General features: G+C 40.5%; 2 protein-coding genes across 14 annotated transcripts in view; one reads left to right on the forward strand and one right to left on the reverse strand.

The window, feature by feature from the left end:
* RPGRIP1L (RPGRIP1 like) overlaps nt 1-22,053 on the reverse strand; it is a 108,717-nt gene extending 86,664 nt beyond the window's left edge. For 5 of the 7 annotated variants that reach the window (XM_070063543.1, XM_051847146.2, XM_002711567.5 and 2 more), the window contains exons 1-7: nt 21,917-22,053; nt 19,851-19,894; nt 19,333-19,424; nt 16,991-17,135; nt 13,635-13,933; nt 9,770-9,872; nt 8,398-8,541 (exon numbers count right to left, since the gene is read on the reverse strand). In XM_070063543.1, coding sequence (XP_069919644.1) covers nt 8,398-8,541; nt 9,770-9,872; nt 13,635-13,933; nt 16,991-17,135; nt 19,333-19,417 — 776 coding nt within the window. In that variant the 5' untranslated portion in view covers nt 19,418-19,424; nt 19,851-19,894; nt 21,917-22,053. Of the gene's footprint in view, nt 1-8,397; nt 8,542-9,769; nt 9,873-13,634; nt 13,934-16,990; nt 17,136-19,332; nt 19,425-19,850; nt 19,895-21,334; nt 21,412-21,916 lie in introns of those variants that run through there. The other 2 variants (XM_051847142.2, XM_051847144.2) reach the window with 2 other exon arrangements.
* Nucleotides 22,054-22,245: 192 nt separating this feature from the next.
* Nucleotides 22,246-22,719, forward strand: part of FTO (FTO alpha-ketoglutarate dependent dioxygenase) — a 414,324-nt gene continuing 413,850 nt past the window's right edge. For 2 of the 7 annotated variants that reach the window (XM_070061827.1, XM_051846617.2), the window contains exon 1: nt 22,251-22,341. Coding sequence is in view for 1 of the 7 variants with exons in the window: in NM_001199368.1 (NP_001186297.1) it covers nt 22,297-22,341 (45 nt within the window). In the remaining 6 variants the exon portion in view is untranslated. 7 annotated transcript variants of the gene reach the window in all.

Consider the following 22,719-nt stretch of genomic DNA (forward strand, 5'->3'; position numbering starts at 1 on the left):
TGGAAAAAGCAGTTTGTCTTTTTTTTTTTTTCGAGGCATATAACTTAGAATTATGATCAAATCTTCTAAATTATGAGAAGAGTTGCTGGCCTATCTCTAGATTAAAAACAAACTGAGATAAATTAGATTGTATGTTGAAAAAAGTAATCCAGCTCAACAACCTGTGTGCCAAGTTTCTCTCATATAATTTGAAACAGTCAAGCAATAAACTCTGAAAGAGGAATTTCTAATGGAAGTCTTGAAAACACTTGACTCCAGCTTTGCTACTGGGTGCCATAATAAATCCAGAAACTTAAAACCTCAGATACACTGGAGAAGGAAAAACTTTCAGTGGAGCTATGTAATGTATAGTCTAATATGAAAGCTTAAGAAGCAAAAATCTTTGCTCCAGTGAAAGTTTCATATATTTCATTCCCCAGGCACTCAACTCCCTTCCTCTAGTCCTGCCAACATTTCATTCTTTGCTACAGTCAGGATTATGAAAGCTCAAAAAAAGCCTGTTGATTTTTTGTCACTGAAATGTTATGATATAGTATTTAACGCCATTTATAGGAGATGGCTTTAGAACACAGAAGCAAGGCTATGAGATGCTGGGATATGGGGAATAGGTCAGTTATTTATGAGATAGAATGGAGAAGACGCTTTTGAGCAGTAAGTTTAGGCTGATGAATTTGAGAGAGAAGGTTGCAAACAATCTTAGGTTTAAAAAAATTTAGATTGTTTTTAAAACAATAGCAGACACTCTATAAGTGCATTGTTAAAAGCAATGTAGGTCATTTGTAGTTCTTATTTAGGGTACACCAGTAAAAATCACTACCAAGGGTTCCAATATCGAACAGAACTACAGAAGGCTGCTAACAAATTGAATGGAATAAGTTCCACTAAGATAGCTGAGGAAAGTCTATTTGAAAGGTAAATGATTTTGCTCAGAATTGCAACCTGAGCTCATAGGTGAGAACAGTGCTCTTACATCAAGGAAAAAATCTGTTTATTTTCTTTTGGATTATAACTTTCCTGTGGTGCTAGGCCAAACCATAAATCATAACTCAGTATTATCTTACTGTTACCACTGACATGAATGAGGGGACAGCTCTATTGGGCTCTCTACAGCACACAATCACACATGTCTGAAAACAGGGAGCAGGAGTATTCCCAAACACTGATTAGACATAGTAAGAACTCAAATCCTGGCTCATCTTCTTAAAGGGGCCACTTTTAGGATCAAGTTTAATTTATAGTAATAGGAATGGGATTCAGAATCTAACAGCAACATTTAGAAAACCCAATTGGAATTGTATATTTACTGATAACTAAACTGCCAAAGCAAACTAAATGTTTTGCACTGTTTTTATTTTTTGGTATAATTATGCCAACTCAGTAGAATAATATAGAATATTGTACAATTGTTAGAAGGAATGAATGGCATGATGTAAGTTTTTGATGAATACAAAAAGGAGGAAAATTGAAGAATAAATAGAGCTTACTAAGCAGGCAAAATCTTTTAGAAACAGAAGGTCCTTAGGGAGAAAATGGCTTTTGCTTAGAATATTGTAAAACACTTGCCCATTTCAGCTTCTTCACTCTATAGTTCAGGTAGCTAACTGAGGCTCAGAGAAGCAAAGACTCTGGCCAAGGCCCTTCACTGACAGAGCCAACAACTACATCTAGTTTTAGAAGCTAACCTGCCTACTCTTCTAAGTTGCTTCCTTTCTCTAAGATGCTTCTAAGTTATTAACTTCCTTCTACTGTCATGTATGCACCAGTTAATATTAGTTTAACAATTTCTGTGGCTTATTTATATAAAGTGCTGGGAAGTATGTCAAGCTGCCACCCAGAAAAATATTAATACTACTATTAATAAAAACTTCAGGAATAAAAGAAATGGCATTTGAGTGTAATAATTTTCACTGGATGGATTTTAAGATATTCAGAAGAACAGTAAGAACTTGGCAAGTATGTATTTTTAAAACGACAAATTAACCCCCCTGAGACATGTCTGGATGGTTATCCCTGGCCCCAGTTACCCTTCCATCAGAGAACCAGATGTGCCCTCCAAATTAGGGGGCTGAGCAATCAGAGAAATCCAAATTGAGGGACATTCCTGCAAACAACTGTCAATAGACTGGAAAAGGGTGGGGACTCATTCTGGGACAAAGCAAACCTAAAAGATAGGGCAACTAAAATTCAACACACGGCCCTTGATTGGATCCTAGACCAAAACAAAACCAAAGCAGTTATTAAAAAGAAATCTAGCTCTAAAAGACGTCATGTGGACAACTGGGGAAATATGGATATGTACTGTTTATCAGCCGATGCTACTGTGTCATCACTAAAGGATGAGAGTGTGACAGCAGTATTGTGGGTATGCAAGAGGACATCCTTGTTTTGAGAAGATACAGTGTTCAAAGGGTGAAGTGAAATATGTACCTGACTCTCAAATGGGAGAAGAAGGGAAAAAAGAAAGGATGGAGGGAAGGGGAGGGAAGAAGGGGAAGGGGAGAGAGGGAGAGAGGGAGAGGAACAGGAGGCTTGGACATGAACATGCAGAATGCAGGAATAGGCTTGTTGTGCTATTTACAAATATGCTAAAAGGTGGATAGTATGTGAGTTGGGTGCTCACTCTATTATTTCCACTTTGCTGTAGGTTTGCAATTTCTCAAAATGAGAAGGAAAGGAAGAACTTAACAGTACTGAGAAGTTGGAGCAGGCACTGTGGCTAAGTCTCCACCTACACCGGCATCTCATAGGGGCTCCAGTTTGTGTCTTGGCTGCTCCTCTTCCCATTCAGCTCTCTGCTATGGCCTGGGAAAGCAGTAGAAGTGGCCCAAGTGATTGGACCCCTGCGCCAGGGTGGGAGGCCTGGGAGAAGCTCCTGGTTCCTGGCTGTGGATTGGGCCAACTCCATCTGTTGTGTCCATCTGGGGAGTGAACCAGTGGATGGAAGACCTCTCTGTCTTTCTCTCTGTCTGAAACTCTACCTCTCAAATAAATAAAATCCTAAAAGAAAAAAAAAGAGTGCTGGGAAGTAATCCTGTATCTGTGCAGAGGGGAATGTGTGAGCCCCCAAAGGCAAGCTGTTTCTTACAATGCATGGCTGCAAAGGCCTCTCTGCTGTAAGATTTGACAGTCCACTGTGTGCCAAGGGGAAGAGGGCAAGTCAGAGTGTTTGAAATGCTTATGGATTAAATTTCCTCCTCTGGGACATTATGGCACTTACATGATTTTTAATTAAGAAGGTAAACACCCTACCATTTATTTAAAAAAAAAAAAAAACACTTAGTACAAACTAGCTACACATATTTGGTTAAGAGGATAAATATTTTTGGAATTGAAAAAGTCAATAAAAGGTAAAATCATTCTGATTTTAATGTTCACATACATGTGTTCACTGGTTACTGCTTTGCATTTAATTTAAGACAGCCTTTTTAATAAGCAGAAAATGTGCATTTTTATATTGTTTAAATTTTAATATGGATTTTTGTTCAAAACAACACAGACATTCAGGCTACTTGTAAATGATACAAGATTTTTTGCTAATGAGGCATTATGTAGAACATATGCAAAAATCACAACTCAGTCTTCCAAAATAGACCACAACAACAGGAAAAAACATGATTTTAATAAAAAAGAGCAGCACTGGGCTTTTACTTCAAAGCAATTAAGGGCTTTGGATAACCAAAAGTTTATGTCAAGCTGATGCCAAACCAAACTGGTCTATTAAACACACACTACGAAGAGTTCTGTAATATTCTATGAAAAGGCTCTTTGCCATAAATATCAAGCACTGCCACTCTGAAGATTACAAGTATGTTAGGTTCATGCTTGAGAACAAGGAGTCCAACATCCAGATCAGACTTCTAGAATTTCAAATCTGAAATAATGTACCCGTGAAGGAGAAGTTTAAATATGTTTTCCATTTTGTGTTTTTTTCTAAAGTAAATTATACCAAGTTTTATATTCTCCCCAACATTTTCTCAACAGTTTTCCATTAGTCTCAAAAAAATTGCCATTACTCTTAAAATTTTAAGCTCATGTAAACATATTAAAAATAAAAAGCCTTGAGCACCCTTATTTTGAATTATTTGTTCACTTTCAACAACTGGATTTCAAGAAATAATACACTATTCACTACAGGTATCCTTCCTTCTAAGCAAATAGCAATTTCCAGTTTAAAAATCAGGGAAGCAGGGTATAAATTCATTTATTTTTTGCCTGTTTTTGGGTCTATTTTGGCCTATTTTTGGTCTATGTGAAAGATATAGACCCCAGGAGAGAGCTTGGTTTAGTTCTTTATTTTAATTAAAGACAGGAGATCCACTTGGCAGGAGAGGGAGAGGTGGAGAGACTGATTGAGAGGCAAGGAGAGATATCTTCCATCTGCATGTTCAATCCCCAAATGCCTGCAACAGTTGGGGTTTGGTCAGGCTGAAGCCTTAAGCCCAGAACTTATTCAGCGCCTTCTATTCGGATGGCAGGGACCCAAGTACTTGAGCCATCAGCAGCTGCCTCCCAGAGTATGCAATGGCAGGAAGCTAGAGGTGAACCTGAGCCAGGAATTGAACCCATGCACTCTGATGCTGAACATGAGTGTGCTAAGCAGAGGCTTAATTGCTGCACAAAATGGCCACACCTCAGCATAGTTTTAGTATTAAAAATTTTATTATTTACTTACTTTCATTTTATTTGAAGAGGAGAGAAAGAGAGGGAGGGAGGGAGAGAGAAGAGATAGGTATATCCCATCTACTGGTTCACTCTTCAAATGCCTGCAATGGCCGGGCTGAGGCCAGGAGCATGGAATTCCATTGGGTCTCCCATGTGGGTGACCCGGACTCAAGTACTAGAGCCATAATCTGCTGTGTCACAGCATGTGCATTAGCAGGTAGCTGTATCAGAAGCAGAGCTAGGACTTGAACCAGGCACTCTGACATGGGATCCAGGTGTCCCAAGTAGTAACTTAAAGGCCTGTATCAAAGACATGTATCCAATTTAGTTTTTAAATTAAGGTAAACTCTCCCAGGTGTATATGTTCATGTTTCTTGCAATATTTGTGGTAAAAAGTATGTGTCTGCCATTTTTTCCGCTGCTGTTCTAGTCCTAGGATTGAAGAAATTTTGGATTTCCCTTTCTGTTAACACTGGTGGTCTAGCTTCTAGATGATCCTATCACTTGGGAAAAGGGAATGGCTGACAAAGTTCTATCTTATTCTCTGGGAACTTGACAAATAACCCAGGTAAAGCAGTCCCTGATAATCTTGTACTCAGCAGTTAAGTAAAGCTCATAGGAAATGGGCCGAACTTGGAATTGATCCATGTGGAATTTTATATGCAGATAATGTCTTTTTTTTTGACAGGCAGAGTGGACAGTGAGAGAGAGACAGACAGAAAGGTCTTTCTTTACCGTTGGTTCACCCTCCAATGGCCGCCGCGGCCGGCGCACCATGCTGATCCGATGGCAGGAGCCAGGTGCTTTTCCTGGTCTCCCATGGGGTGCAGGGCCCAAGCACTTGGGCCATCCTCCACTGCACTCCCAGGCCATAGCAGAGAGCTGGCCTGGAAGAGGGGCAACCGGGACAGAATCCGGCGCCCTGACCGGGACTAGAACCCGGTGTGCTGGCCCCGCTAGGCGGAGGATTAGCCTGTTGAGCCGTGGCACCGGCACTCAGATAACGTCTTCAGTGCAGCCAGTAGCAATTTACTAAGATCACCACATTCAATGCTGGGGTCTCATTCTTCAGCAGTATTCTTTAGAAGTAACTACTTCATGATTTTCCAAGAAAGCTTAGTCTCACTAGGTCTTCAAAGGAGAACATGGGATAACTTTTATGGTTTAAAGTCAGAGTTCAAATTACATGTTTTATTTAAATATAGCTCTCAAAAATATTCATGTTTCTTTTGCCCTGAACTTAGAACAGAACATAATATTACTATATATATATATATATATGATTTCTTTACATAATTTAATTTTACATACTTTTTTCAGGTACAGAAATTATTAAAGACAATACAAACCTATTAAAACTTTGAAAAATAAATTTTTATACATTTCTTTAGCTTACTTTATTTTTTAATTTTTAAAAGTTTTTATTTACTTATTTTTATTTGAAAGGCAGAAAGACACACACACACACACACAATCTTCTATCCTCTGGTTCCCTCCCCAAATGTCTGTAAGAACCAGAGCTGGGCCAGGCTGAAGCCAAGGCTAGGACCTCAACATCAACATCTAGGTCTCCATGTGAGTGGTAGGGGTGCAAATACCTGAGCCATCATTCACTGCCTCCTAGGGTGTGCATCAGTAGGAAGCTGGATCAGAAACAGAGGGGTCAGGACTTAAGCCAGGCATTCCCACATGGGATGCAGCAATCCCACGTGGTACCTTAACTGCTGTGCCCAACACCTTTCCCTACATTTCTTAAGAGATTTATTTATTTATTTGAGAGGCAGATTTAGATAGAGAGAGAAAGAAAGCGAGCAAGAAGGAGAGGAAGAGAGATTGGTTGATTCCTTGATCTCACATCAGCTGTTTCCCTCCCCAAATGGTTTCAAACAAAGCCAAGAGCCTAGAATTCCACTTGGGTCTCCTAAGTAGGCAGCAGGGGTTCAAATACTTAGGTCATTTTCCCGCTGCTTTCTAAGGCGCATTAGCAGGGAGCAGGATTGAAACTGGAGCAGTAAGGACTTGAACCAGCACTCATAAGGGATGCTGGCATTGCAGGAGGCAACTTAATATGCAGCAACATAATACTGGCCCCTTCCCCTATTTTTTAAAGCAAGTCTGATATTATGTAGCCTTTAAAAATTTCATTATGTATTACCATGTAAGGTTAGTTAGTTAAAAGATGTGAGATGGAAACCTAGGGAACATTACTTGCTTTTTCTAAATAACAATGTGAGCTACACAGACATGACATCATACTCATGGACAAAGGGAAAAACAGGGCCAGCACTGTGGCACAGAATGTTAAGCTTCCACCTGCAGTGTGGCAACCCATGTGGGTGCTGGATTGAGTCCTAGCTGTTCCACTTTCTGATCTGGCTCCCTGCTAATGCACCTGCGAAAAGCAGTGGATGATGGCCCAAGTGCGTGGGGTCCCTACATCCACACGAGAGACCAGGAAGGAGCTCCTGGCTTCGGCCTGACCCAGCCCTGGCTGTTGTGGCCATTTGGGAAGTGAACCAGCAGATGAGAGTCTCTCCTTCTTCTCTTTCTCTCTCTGTATCTCTGCCTTTCAAATAAATAAATACATCTTTAAAAAAAAAGGAGTGGGGAGGATATGTATAGGAACTATGGTTAAAAAAGAAGGGAAATAAAAGAGGTATAAGGGATACTACAACCAAATATGTCTACTTTATTTGGATTCTAATTGAAATGAACAGAAAGACAGCCACCAGGGAAGTCTGAATATGAACTGGTTATTAGAAATTATCAAAGAACTGTTAATTTTGTTAGATGTGTTAATGGCATAGAGGTTATACGAAACGTATTTCTTGTTAGACAAAGACATATACTGAAGTATTTATGAGTGAGATTAGCCCAAGAAAATAAGGATAAGGGGACAGGTGAAACAAGATTGGCAAGATATTAGTACAAAGTTAAGAGATGAGTACATGAGGGTTCAATATACCACTTTCTTTACTTTTGGGTACACTTGGTCTAAATCAGATAGAAAATTAGGAGAAACAGCCATAAAAGGAGGAAAAAATAATCTGACAAAGAATACAGGAAAAAGGTAAAGTTCTGTGTAATGCCCAATGGCAAAGAACCAAGAGAAGTGGTATTAGGAACAAAAAATGACCTAGGAGGATGGGCAAGACAACATTATACATTACAAAATGTCAAAAATGAAAAGGTAACAAGTGGTACTGATAGGTACCACTGTAATCTACAACAACCAGTAGATTGCCAGGCAATATTAGGAGAGCTAATATGTTAGGAGAGTGTTAGGAATGCTGACATCCTTCTGGAATCACAAATTAGTACCATATTATGGAATTTATCTCCTTGTAAAGCTGAAAAAAAACTTAAAATAAGGCTGGACTTATGTACATGGTGTGCCAGCAGCTGAGCTCTTGTCACCTCTATTTCTCTTGGTAGTCATAACCAGATGTTATTAGAACATCCTGCAGTCTTGGCCACTGGGGCAAACAACAGGAACAAGATGGAGGTGATTTCCACCCACTGGAAGCTTCCTACAAGCAGGGCAGGTTAGGGAAAACCGCTCTTGGAGTACAGTTGTTGATAGAAGTTAGTGGGTCTAGAGAAGGCTTACGTGAAGAATGTTAAGTAAAAACACGATTTTCAAATACACCAGATAAATGTATTCTCTTATGGCACATGATAAAGTATTCTAAGTTAATTTGACCTTATCAAAGTGATATTCCTGTTTGAACATACCTTTGATCTGTAGCTTGTTGTTCTCGAAGTTGAAGAAGAGATAACTCAATTTCATTTTCTTTTCTCCTCAACTGGCTTTTTAGGATCTCAGCCAAGTGCTCCAACTCTTCTATCTGGCCTCTTTGTGACTGAATAACATTTTCTCTGAAATAAAGAGCCTTTTTAAGAACTTTTAGCTTGCGGAAAAATTTGCAGTACTTCAGACTGGCCCAAAGTTCTTTACAATACAAACCAAAGGTAAAAATTTTAGCTTAATTGCCTTGCACATAGTGAAACAGGAACAGTTACACGTGAATATTTGGAACACATATGGAACAATTCAAGACACTGCTTTTTATAAGACAGTGGACTGGACTTTGGTTCAATTCAATTAAATAAGAATTTATTGATCACCTACTGTGTACTCAACAATCTGGTCTTCAGATAATTTCAAAGTCTTTGTTCTTTCATATGTATGCACATCTGCTTATATCACCCAAATTAACACTTCAGAGAGAGATGGCAGGAAATTTGTCAAACATAACTCAGTGGTCTCTGGCATGCATTTATCTCTGCCATGTCTGACAGCATCCCAGTGTAAAGAGCCTTAGGAAGTTGGAATAAATCATCCTGGCTTTTCAATTTATTATCAGGTAACAAGATTATGTTTAATCCTTTACTTTTATCTTTTCGCAGGATAATTCTTACTTAACTGATATCTAAACTAATCAAAAAGAAACATTTTAAGCCTATATTATTCTCGAGTAACTATCTACATAGGATAGCGTCTGTGTCATGTTCTCTTGCCTTATTCAGTATTATTTCTTTTGGATCATCAGGAGAAGGAATATAGATAAAGTGGAGCCTTACCTTGATTTGTGTGACTCACAGACTCTGAAATCACAAGGCTTAGATTAACTGGCAAACTCAGTTAAATGTGACAGATGTAACTTTTTCAAAACCATGTATGTGGTAGAATGTAGCAATGCAAAAGCACAGGGAGACAAAATGTGAAATCCATATGTATTTGATGACACCAAAGTTTTCAGCCACTCCCCCCAATTCCTTTTTTTGTAACCACAGAAAGAGGTAATTGTTTCAGGATCTGATAAAATCTACCTGTGACTTTCTGAGATGGAAATGTTGCCTCTAAAGTTTTATGCCATTCTCTTGGGGGGTAAAATAAGAAAGATGACTATTCTATAAACCATTCCATTGATGCAATTGGGTCATTTTCCTCACTTTACTGAATATATGTTATATAACACCTAACAGTCATTACCCCACAGAACTAGCTATATAATTCAATTTTGCTTACAACAAAGGAAAGTAAGGGATTACAAAAAGAAATGATCAACAAAGTTCTAAAATGACCATGAAAAAGAATACTTACAAATTTCTTATTTCTCCTCTGGCTTCTTCAAGTAAACTGTTGTCATATTTTGTAATCATGGGTTGTAAGCTTTCTGTTACATCTGCATCTTGGAATCTTATACCTAAGAATAGAGTAACAAAGTATTATACAAGTCAAGTTAGTAAAGAAGGATCCTTGATTTGCTATGGAACAGGTATCTGTAATACAATAAATCTCTTCTTAGGCACTAAGGTACGTGTTCTGTAGTGCAGAGAATTAGAAATACACTGCCCAAAAGAATATTAAATCTCAGCTACCAGTAGGTGTTAAGTAAAATCCAGCAGTTAGGTGCTGCCCACTTAATAAATCCTACCAAGGAAACTATATTATCTAGAATTTGATTTGATTTAAGAGTTAGAACTCCTGCAGTAATTTCTGAAAGAACCAGTCTTCAAATTAGGTCTTTCCAACATAACCAAAGTATGAAGGAAAAAAACGTTTCAAAAATTTGATATCCAGTTTTTTAAATTTTAAAATCAGTCATTCACAAACCTTAGCTTCATATTTAAGTCAAAATGAACCCACAATAAGAAAATCCATACTTGAACAAAGGTAACTCGAAAATGGATCATGAATAGGACTCCTTTAAAGAAAGCATTTTCCTGCATCACGTAAAATTTTCCTGGGATTGGGCCGGCACCGCGGCTCAATAGGCTAATCCTCCGCCTGTGTGCCGGCACACCGGGTTCTAGTCCCGGTCGGGGCGCCGGATTCTGTCCTGGTTGCCCCTCTTCCAGGCCAGCTCTCTGCTATGGCTCGGAGTACAGTGGAGGATGGCCCAAGTGCTTGGGCCCTGCACCCCATGGGAGACCAGGAGAAGCACCTGGCTCCTGGCTTTGGATCAGCGTGGTGCGCCGGCCACAGCGGCCATTGGAGGGTGAACCAACGGCAAAGGAAGACCTTTCTCTCTGTCTCTCTCTCTCACTGTCCACTCTGCCTGTCAAAAAATAAAATAAAAAAAATAAAAAAAATAAAATTTTCCTGGGATTGGCATTGTGCTAAGGTTGGTTAAGTCACTGCCTGCAATGCCAGCATTCCATATGGACACCAGTTAGTGTCCCAGCTGCTCCACTTCTTATCCAACTCCCTGCTAATGGCCTGGGAAAAGCAGTGGAAGATGGCCCGAACCCTGCCAACCACATGGCAGAACTCAATGAATCCCTATCTAGGGAACAGAGAGTGGGAACATTTTACTTGGGAGAAAAATGACAAAAAAGTTTTCTCCTTTCTTGTTCCTATGGTGTTGTTTTCATCTTTCAAGGACTGGAGACCAAAGTTTTACATGATTTTTTATGTATCTAAAAGTGTTTGGTCTTTATGTGAGCATATTCAAAACAAAAACCAATTAGACTTAAAATTTCACTTCTCTCCTTAGTAATTGAGATTTAACACTGTACTGAAAGTATTTATTTTCAGGTCCATTGTAACAAAGTTTGTTGGTGGGCTGGTGCCGTGGCTCACTTGGTTAATCCTTCACCTGTGGCACCGGCATCCCATATGGGCACTGGGTTCTAGTCCCGGTTGCTCCTCTTCCAGTCCAGCTCTCTGCTGTGGCCCAGGAGGGCAGTGGAGGATGGCTCAAGTGCTTGGGCTCCTGCATGCGCATGGGAGACCGGGAAGAGGCACCTGGCTCCTGGCTTTGGATCGGCATAGCGCCAGCTGTGGTGGACATTTGGGGAGTGAACCAACGGAAGGAAGACCTTTATTTCTCTCTCTCTCTCTCTCTCTCTCTCTCTCTCACTGTCTATAACTCTACCTGTCAAAAAAAAAATTCAAAAAAAAGTTTGTTGGTGGAGAGAACTGAGAATTTTTATTAGAATTATTTAGGTTGTACATTGAGGGTTGTCTATGCAACTGAATTGCTTTGTAGCCTGGATTTTGTTTTAAAAGATTTATTTATTTGAAAGACAAAGTTACAGAGAGGCAGAGGCAGAGAGAAAGAGATCTTCCATCTGCTGGTTTATTCCCTAGATGGCTGTGATGGCCAGAGCAGTGCTCATCTGAAGGCAGTGGGTGCAGGGGCCCAAGGACTTGGGCCATCTTCTACTGCCTTACCAGGCCATAGCAGAGAGCTGGATGAGAAGTGGAGCAGCCGGGACTTGAAGTGGTGCCCAGATGGAATGCCGGCACTGCAGGCCATGGCTTTACCTGCTTACATCACAGTGTTAGCCCCCTGGCTATTTTTTTTTTTTTTTTTTTGACAGGCAGAGTTAGACAGTGAGAGAGAGAGAGAGACAGAGAAAAGGTCTTCCTTCCATTGATTCACTCCCCAAATGGCTGCTGTGGCCGGTGCGCTGCACTGATCTGAAGCCAAGAGCCAGGTGCTTCCTCCTGGTCTCCCATGCGGGTGCAGGGCCCAAGCACTTGGGTCATCCTCCACTGCACTCCCGGGCCACAGCAGAGAGCTGGCCTGGAAGAGGAGCAACTGGGACAGAATCTGGCGCCCCAACTGGGACTAGAACCCGGTGTGCCGGCGCCACTAGGTGGAGGATTAACCTAGTGAGCTGCGGCGCCGGTCTCCTGGCTATTTTATGTTATTTCACCTATGCCCATTTTTAGAGATGGACCTTTAAGGTTATCTGCTTTATTATTTTTATTTTACATGAAAAGGAAACTCAAGCTCAGAATGATTAGGAGATTTGTCCAAGGTCACCAGCTAGTAAGTGGAGGAGCAAGAATTCAACTTTTTAAATCCCTAGTTACATGCACATTCCATGCTGGCTTCACACAATGTGAAAGATTTCAACACTTCTACAGGTTTTAAAAAAGACCTTTGGATGAAGAACTTAAATGTGATTGCTTACAATAGTAAGTGTGATCATATATAAGCAAATTAGCTGATTTCTCCACTTGCCTGAGTCAATGTGATTTCCATCTGTAATACTAACAAAAGGTCAAACTTAATGCAAATTTTACTTAGTTTCATATGTGTTTCTTGTAATAGGATGAAGGGTTGTGTTGAATGGTTTATTAAAACAAGTGATAGTGATCAGGTGATTTTTTTTTTTTTTAATTATTTGACAGAGTTAGACAGTGAGGGAGAGAGACAGAGAGGTCTTCCTTCCATTGGTTCACCCCCAAAATGGCTGCTACAGCCGGAGCTATGCGGAGTCAGGTGCTTCTTCCTGGTCTTCCACGCGGGCGCAGGTGCCCAAGCACTTGGGCCATCCTCCACTGCCTTCCTGGACCACAGCAGAGAGCTGGACTGGAAGAGGAGCAACCGGGACTAGAACCTGGTGCCCATATGGGATGCCGGCACTGCATGTGGAGGATTAACCAAGTGAGCCACGGAGCCGGCCCCAATCTGGTGATTCTTAAGTAAAATGATCTCACGACAATGTTATGATTTTAAGAAAAAGCAAGCCAGGGCCGGTGTTGTGGCACAGTGAGTTAAGCCACTGCCTGTGATGCCAGCATCCCTTATGAGAGCTGGTTTGAGTCCTGGCTGCTCCACTTCTGATCCAGCTCCCTGCAAATGTGCCTGGTAAAGCAGTGGAAGATGGCCCAAGTCCTGGAGCCCTTGCACCCACAATCTCCCCACAATGGGAGACCCAGATGAAGCCCTTGCACCCACAATGGGACACCCAGATGAAGTTCCTGGCTCCTGGCTTCAGCCTGACTAACCCTGGCCATTTGGTGGGTAAAACAGTGGATGGAAGGAAGACTTCCCTGTCTCTCTGTTACTCTGCCTTTCAAATAAATAAATAAATAAATCTTTAAACAAATGTAAAAGAAAAACATAAGAAACTTAACAACACTTAAAAATGGGTAATACAGAAATGACATTGTGTGTAAAACTATCATAAGGCTTCAGTTTAGGATTTAAGGTTAAATGTTGTTTTACCTTTCCTGGGGCATTCTTGCAAGGCTGCATTTTCATTTGCTTTTCTACGCCCAGTGTTAATACGAGATTGTATATAATTGTATGGTGTCTGCCTGTAACTCTGGATTTGAAGTTGCTGTTTGGCTGAAATGAGTCTGTTTTTGAGGACTTCATTTTGTCTTTCAAGCTCATGAACTTTCTCTTGCAGCTGTTCAATCATTTCTTCCATTTCTACATCACGTCCGAGCCGCTTGGGGCCGCCACCAACCCGTTCATATCTTTTCTTGTCATTAACTAGCCGTATTAACTTGGTGGCCATTCTAGGGAAATAATAAAAAGATGAAAAGGAATGTGAGAAGTCAGCATAAAATGCATTCTGTTGAAAGGAACATAATCACTGTGAAGACTTCAGTGCAGAACCTGAATAATAAATTTCAGGTTTTGATGTAACTATTACTGCCTGTGAAGAACCCTTTGATGATAATTGAAACCACTGGGCAACAATCTGCTTTATAGCACTGACAAATAACAGTTTCCTAAGGCTTATCATTTAAGGTTGGTAAAGAGAGGACACATATTTACTCCATATGTTCCTGAAATGCAATTTTTAACGCATGACCTTATATAGGAATGCTGTATGCACTTAAATGTAGTTACAGATTGTGGATGTGGTGGGTTATATCTGCAATCCACAGTAAGTTAAAACTTTTGAAAAGTGTGTTAAGATCAGACAGCACTTAGGTAAAATATTGTTTTCAGTTTCTCTAGGGTTCAGAAATATAAGAATGTTAAAACACACACATTTAAAGTCCAATGAAAAATTCAAAAGAAACCAAAATGTACCACTAAACGTTGTTTAGTGCTCAAGAACCATTCAGTTTGATAGTAGAAAATAACAATGCAAAAAGTATCATTTCAATGCTACTTTGAAATTTAGACGTAAATTGTGCTTCTGACATCTTAGAGGTTTCTACCTCTACCTTTGATTCTTTTAAGTTCTGATAAAAACTGGTTAGACAGAACAAAAGACAGAAAGGGCACATGAGGGTGATGTAATATACACGTACGGAAAACATGCCTGACAGTGAATGGAAAAATCTTGGCAGGACAAGAAAGAAAAGGTGGCTTTGATGAGAGACACAAGTTCAAGACTTTACAAAATTGGTCGCACATCTTCAATAGCTGATTCTAGTTTATAGTGAATCTATTTTTATAAAGACCCAGACAGGAGATTGAAAATAAAAACACACTTCATTTTTTCTTTAAATGGGGTTTGCTTTATTTTAGCATGGTTATGGACAGAAGCTTTTACTTAAGAGAACAAAAGTGAAATAAAAAGATCCTTAATAGCTTTGGGATGTCATAGAACAACCTCTTTTTTTTTTTTCACCCCCCTAAGCAGAGTCCTCTGTAAATGCAGTAGTAATACATGTCTATCTACACTTCTGGCCGACAGCATGTGGCATCAGGGAGAGCTATGCATAACATAATCAGTTAAGATTGTTTTCTCTTTCCCTTGAGGCACGTCCATTAAGCATGCTTTATAAGGGATATAGGATAATAAAAACCAAGATCTAACAGTACCACAAACATCCTAGTAAAATAATCAATGGATTAGTTCCTTTTCCACCTAATCCAGAGAATGATATATCATGGGGGATATCTTGCCAGGTATTATAATCCCAAAGAGCCGCGAACTCTGCCTAGTCCTTTAGTAAGTGTAGGGTCCTGCACCCAACAAATCACCCATCCATGAACATAAGGTAGGCATCTAACAGTTATGAGATACCAACTTTCAACCTAAATTCTTGAATGTTCTGTTGTAGAGATTTCCACACAGAAATATAGATTACATTCAAAAGACAGAAATTTAATATGAAAAGTCTTCATCTAAGAAAACAAATAACCCTAATTTTAAGGCAAACAAAGCACATCTATAGTGTCTTCAGATTACTTAAATAATGTTCAAGTAAACTTTGCCAAGATATTTAAATTTGTGTCTGTCCAGTGACAGCAAAACTTGTTTGATTTCTTTTGTGATATTAATGAATCAAAAGTGATCTGCTAAAGTTTGATCTGCTAGTTTTAAAAGGTGGTTTATAAAAGAATCTACAGTTATATTTAAAAAGATACTAATTAAATCTTAGGTATAAATTTAAAGATACAGTAGACTAGGTCACTGTCAATGGTGTGAGACTGAAAAGGAATTTAGGGGTTTGGGTCATAACATTCATTTGACCACAACTCATAGGGCTCAGTAAAATAAAATCCCAGGAGGTTATATGGCTTAAATGGACCACAGACTACCAGCATAATAGACAATAGAAGACGTACGTGCAACCTGATTCCCAGCCCAGTATTTCCCCATTAACTTATATTGCTCATTACTGAGTTGTTTTTTATTTTCTGACTAGGATAAATTACTAATGAAGTAAAGGTTATGAATGCAATTCTTTCCTAGTTAGTGGTCATAGACCACATATCTCATTGTGACTGGCTGACGTGTGCTACTCGTCAGAAACGGAACCAGGCAAGTAAATCACATCTTGAAAACAGCCAACTCAAAGCACAGGGCCTGGATGCAGCAGTTCTGGGGTTGTTAAAACCACATCCACACAGCAGCAACTGACCTGCAATCACCTTTTTAGGATGAACTGTAAGCAGGAACAAACCCTATCTTCTTTCCTCAATGCCTGTCTCACCTTTTTTTTTAAATCAAGAATATGAATATGCATATAGACAAGCTCAGACATACAAATATGAATCTACTTTTTTGTTTTTAATGAAATAAATTCAAAAGATAGGAATAAAAAAGAATATCTACTCCTAAGAAATCATTCTTGCAGTTTTTGCACATAAATCAAAAGTAACATTATATTTATTCAGAAACAGTAGAGACCCTTTGAAATAAATATTGAATCTAGAGAGCAAAGTTAGGTAAGTTCCAGAGACTAAACTGATGTTTTGTTAGTAGACCCCAAATCTTAAGGGAACATGCAGTCTAACAAGTTAGAATATTTAATTACTTTTAAAACCTTTCATTTTAAAACGAAGACATTTAAAAACAGATGTCTTGGCCATTTTGCTTATTAAACTATAAATATTAAACCAAAAGTTATTTACAGACATGCTACGCTCATGGCACTAAGTTGTTAGCTCTTTTCTTTCAAATAGCAACTTCAGACATAATAAACACTTATCTTTTCAAGGTTTATAATTCTAGTTTGCAAGATTTTCCATTTTTAAAAATTGTATTTATTTACAACCTGCCTTGTTCCAAAAAGATTCTAGGTGGGGTTTTCAATTAAGTTTATAAAAAAATTATTCTTCAAACTTTACAGAGTCAAGAAAAAAAGCTAAAAGCTTTTTATCATAACCTTTTAATTTTATCCTCTTGCTTGCGGGCATGCTGTTTAAGTAAAATGTTCTCATCATGCAAACGCAAAAATCTGTCTTCTAGTTCCTCACGACTGACACGTGACACCGCCTGGCGAGATTTCATCGTTCGTGTTGTTGAAGCTTCTGCAAAAATGTGAGGATGGTTAATTGTGGGATTACTTAAAACAGTCTCTAAAAATAATAGTGCTTTATTTCAATATAATCTCTAATGCACTCTTACTACGTTTTTCCCTTTTGTGACGTACAATTAAGAATCCTTCAGAAAATGTTACAGCATTGTTTGCATAAGTGATATGAGGTGAGAATAAAAACCTTTGTTGTTTGTACTTTATATACTCTGCTATTAATATTCATGCGTTAATAGGGATTTGAGCAAAAATATCCATTAAGAATTTTTTACATAATAATTCTTTAAGGATATACAATGGAATTCTGATTGAGTGAAGATTTCAATTCATATGCTAAATGTTGTGATAATGAAATCACAAATCAGAGTATCTTTTTTTAAACAAAGCCAACAGTTTGCAACGAATAACACAGTATGACTAAGAGATTTTTTTTCCAATGTACGAGCATTATAGAAAAGAAACTAGAGGGGCCGGCGCCGTGGCTCACTAGGTTAATCCTCTACCTGTAGCGTCAGCATCCCATATGGGCGCCGGGTTCTAGTCCCAGCTGCTCTTCTTCCAGTCCAGCTCTCTGCTGTGGCCCGGGAGGGCAGTGGAGGATGGCCCAAATGCTTGGGCCCTGCACCCGGCTATGATACTGAGAGGAAGCACCTGGCTCCTGGCTTCGGATCAGCACAGCGCTGGCCATGACGGCCGTTTGGGGAGTGAGCCAATGGAGGGAAGACCTTTCTCTCTGTCTCTCTCATTGTCTATAACTCTGCCTGTCAAATAAATAAAATCTTAAAAAAAAAACAAAAAACAAAAAACAAAAAACTAGAGTCTGTGAGAACAATCATAAAGGCTCCCAAAATTTAAACTGCCACTTAAGAGCTTCCAAATCATTTCTCTATAAGCTATCTTATATATCTTTATAGAATTTTTACATCGTGTAGAATGCATATAGGGTATCTTTTTATGGATGCATAAATGTGGTACTTTTCATGTCTCTGTAAGGTAGGTCAATTTTCAGTAATCCTCCAATAAAAATACAACAAACTGACAGATATTAAAGTCCTCTGGTGGTTTACTGAAGATAGTAACTGAACTCAGCTCAAAAGCTCAAAGATTGAAATCAAAGCTGATATATAATTGTTACTTTTTTCTTTCTAAAGATTTATTTTATCTATTTGAAAGGCAGAGTTACAGACAGAGGAAGTGGAGAGAGAGAGAGAGATCTTACATCTGCTGGTTTACTCCCCAAAAGGCTGTAAAAGCTGGGACTGGGCAAAGGATGACGCCAGGAGCCAGAAGCTTCTTCCGGGTCTCCGAAGTGCATTAGCAGGGAGCTGGATGGGAAGTGGAGCAGCCAGGACTCTAATCAGTATCTATGTGGGATGCCGCTGTCACAGGCAGTGGCTTTACTTGCGATGTCACAACATTGGCCCCATACTTTTTACTTTTGACAATAAAATGTCTGTAGTCAAATTTTTCTTTCTCAGTGAACAATACATTTATTGGCCACTTTTGTGACATAAAGGTGGCTACTGATAATGTACTTAGTGAAGTAAATTTCAATAGCAAATGAAGTGGCGTGAGAGTATGGCTGACACACATATTGACGTACAAACAGAAACGTAATTCTGCACTCTAAACTGTTCCTTCAAGTAATGCTTTTTTTTCTTCATGTTAAAGTGCTTTTGAGTTCTATAGCAACTTATAAGGGATAAATGGAAGGATCAAGAAAATCTTTAATGTACATTAATTTGATAAAAAAGTTACTATCACTTGCATAAACAACTCATTTCGAGATACTCAACTTGAAAGGCAAAAATCTTAAAATTTGGCATTTCCTCCTATATAAAATTTCAACAAAGAAATGTTTTAATGGTGAATGCAATTTAAACAATTTAGTTTGGAGGGTTGATACTCTCTATATAGTTTCTACTCATGTGTGGAATTTTAAAAAGATGATTTATAACAATTCTTTATCAGACAGAGGGGGATTTTACATTTGCTATGAGCTGTTGATAATTGACTCATGCAGTAAAATACCATATGTGTTCTAAATTCTCCATCTTCTTGTTTAGTCCAATCAAGAGCTATATAGTTACTTAAATGGTTTGGTTTGTATGAATATCAGAAATACTTTAAATTAAAAGTAAAGAAATCACTGATCAAAGTTCATAACTGTAATAAATAACAGCTGGCCAGACCTTGTAACCCTTCCATTCTTAAGAGGTTTAGACCTATATCTTTCACAGGCAGATCTCCTGCAGTCTCATCAGTGGGACCAGACATGGCCGATCTGTGGAGAAAAGAAAATTCAAATAAACTCTTTCCAAGTTATTACATTAACTATGCACTGGAATGTACCATATAAAACCAATAAGGGACTAGAACTTTAATGGACATCTTATTGCCCACATGTGGCTGCCTGAAGAAGATGAAAGCTTCTATTCTAAAAGTTATATCACATTCAATCATGGAGATAGTGTTGCTTTCAACAGTGGATTTCCTATAGTTTGCTTAGGAAATGAGGTAAGATTATCATTCTTCCTTCTCTCTTCTTATTCCTCTTTCTGGAAAGAAAGAAAGGAAAAAAGAAACCAGCAAACTTTCTCAAATTTAAGAAATACTTCCTCCCTGTTCCTCTCAAAGAATTCTCAAGAAAAATCTTGAAGAAACTCAGTTCAGCAACATGATTCACCTGGTTGGTTGTCACATCACTTACCAGTGGCTCAAGTCACTCAGCCTCTCTGGGTTTCAGTTCATTAACTGTGAAGGGGAGACAATAACACATATTTCACAGAGTTACTCTGAAAGGGAGCCAGTAACCTCAAAATATTTAGCATATATGCCTGAGATCTCAATATTACTCAAATATTAATTTTCTGCAGGGTGTACAAATGAGTGGGTAGGTCCAAGTTTTGTGAAAGAGGTTTCATAAATTTATAAAATGGGTTTCTGTTGTTGCGGTGTACTGCCTTTGCTGCCATGAGTCTTTGTGAGGCTCCAGGGTTTAACTGTCTTAACACATAGGCTGTACCCTTAAATCTGGTATTCTCAGTTTCTGTTTTTTACAGAGACTCATCACAGTAACTTTAGTCTGTATGTGGATGTGAGTGAGCCACACAACGTCAAGGTTACAAACCAAACTCCAGGATTCTCTTTTCATTTTGATCTACCTAGGAAGCCGAATGCAAACTGCCAGTGAAGACACGCAAAGGCTGGGGTTCTCCGGCTCTAGAACGCTAGTCCTAGAAGGTGAGCCGCAAGAGACGAGCAAGCCTATGCGTCTTGTTCACCTCTGTATTTCTGGAGGGTGGCACAGGGCCCGGATAACTCAGCACGCTGTTGAATGAGCAAATAGAGCCCATGCACCTCAGGGTCTGCAAACCCAGAGAGGGTTTACAAAATCTGGCATGCACATGTGCATCTGCACTATCTTTTAGGGAGAGCGCTCTTAGCTTTTACTGTAATTCACAGAAGATTGACAACCACGGTATTTTGCTGTGACAGGAAGGGCTGACAACCTTGGAGACTGTCTATTTCTTTTGGAAACACTGCCGCGGGAAAGGTCAACTTTCAGATGCAAATTGTCAAGAAGTGTAAGCACCGTCCACCTGTGAAAACGACTTTTCCATGATAGAGTTCAGGCTGCTTTCCCAGTAACAGTGAACAGTGGTGATGACGGTGCTAACATTTTACTGGATGCTTGCTATAAGCTTAGGCATGATTCTCAATGCGTCCATGAATTCAACATGTCACCGTATTCTTGAGATTCCGACTTTAGAGACGAGGAAGCTGAGCCACAGATGAGTTATCACGCCCAAGTCACACGTCTGGGCAGTGGCTGTCTGGTGTCCAAACTGGGAAGGGGAGGTGTCACTGGCATCCAGCCGGTAGGGGTCAGGGATGACGCTTAGCAGTCTACAGTGCACCTAACATACATTACTGCAGTGGCTGGCCCCGGTTGTTAATAGGGTGGACATTAAGAAACCCGGTACACCGCAGAGGGCCTCCCAAACACCATTTCACACTATCCGTCCTCACGGTGCTGCTCCAACCTCATTCTTGACTTCCTTCGAAGCGGCCCTTCCCTTGTGTGCCTTTGCATTAGCTGGGGTCTCGCCTCAATTTTCCAGAAAGGCTTTTCCCCACCACTCTATTCCTCTACATTCATTGCTTTCACAGCCGTCGCCTCTCTGAAATTACCTTATTGGCTTACCAGTTCACTGTCGGCACTAACGAAGTACAAGCACCTTGGGGTGGGTATGGGTCTTGTCCACAGCTGGTGGGGATCAGGACTGGGTACTTGGTGGGCACTATATTAATATTCACGGTGTGAATAAACCGCCACCAGGAATTGAGACCAGAATGGTCAACCGCGTCCCTACCTCTAGGGAGCTAACAGCTTATGGGGGTGACGAGAGGACACACAAATTATAGTAAGCAGTCAGGCAAAGAACAGGCCACTCAGGAGGCGTAGGGACTGACAATCAACTCCTAATTCAGGACAAACGAACGAATGAAGGATCTGGATATGGACAGCAATTCGCAGCCTCAAGTCTCATCCACTAAGGGTTTATGGCTGAGATACAAAATTTCAACTCGGTCCTGGGCATGGGGAAAAAGGGCGGGCTGTGATTCAGGCCTAACGCCGTGGAGATGCTTTTTATGCGGGCACGAGGCCAGGGTCTTCTGCAGGCCGCAAAGCGGATCTCAGACTGCCGCCCGCGCTGCGCGGGGAGGGTCAGCCAACCTGTAGCCACCCCCGTCCGCCCCCAGGGTACTCACCGCCACACTCTCTCCGCCGCTAGCTACCGTTGCTATAGCGCCCACGGCGTGTCCGGCTGCTGGCCGAGAGCAGCACGGGAAAAACATGGCGGGCCCTGCTGCCTCCTGGGAAATGTAGTTCTTCTTGCGCTCCAGGCCTTCTGCTTGCAGCGTAGCGGACTACGCTCGCTCAGCTGTGGGACCTGGGAAATTCTTCAGCTCTAAGCCCCGAGGTGCTCCTGGGCGTCGCCGCCTTGCATCCTGGGAGACGTAGTTCTATTTGTTCCCAGGGCGAATGGCGCTGGGCGGGAGCAGAATTCTGAAAGAACTACAGGCAGGAGGCGGGGTCCCGAACGAGGATCTAAGCGGCTCGCGGTGGCGAAGGCGGCTTTAGTGGCAGCATGAAGCGCACTCAGACCGCGGAGGAACGCGAGCGTGAGGCTAAGGTATTTCGGTTTCCAGACGGTCTGGGGATCTTCGTGCACTGGGCGCTAGAGATAGGGAAGCAGAAGACGTAGGTTCGGTGGCGACAGGATGCACGGTATTAAGCCAAGGGATGACAGGGCCTTGTATGCAGGGGACCTGGAAAACGTGGGAGGGGGCAGTTATAAATTCGTAGTGCCTAGGATGCAGGCCGAGTCTTGTAGGAACGGCCCAGAGATGAAAATCAAGACACCCATTTCCTTGTCCTGTACCTGCGCCTGCTGCTTGGTTCCCTTTGTAGCCACCGTGGTGCCTCAGTTTACCGGGCTCTCAGATGACTGTGATGATCCCGGCTGGGTGTTCTCGTTCCATAATGGTCTCCCAGGCTGAGGTCTGCTGAG

Source organism: Oryctolagus cuniculus, chromosome 18, assembly GCF_964237555.1.
Source record: "Oryctolagus cuniculus chromosome 18, mOryCun1.1, whole genome shotgun sequence".
NCBI lineage: Eukaryota > Metazoa > Chordata > Mammalia > Lagomorpha > Leporidae > Oryctolagus > Oryctolagus cuniculus.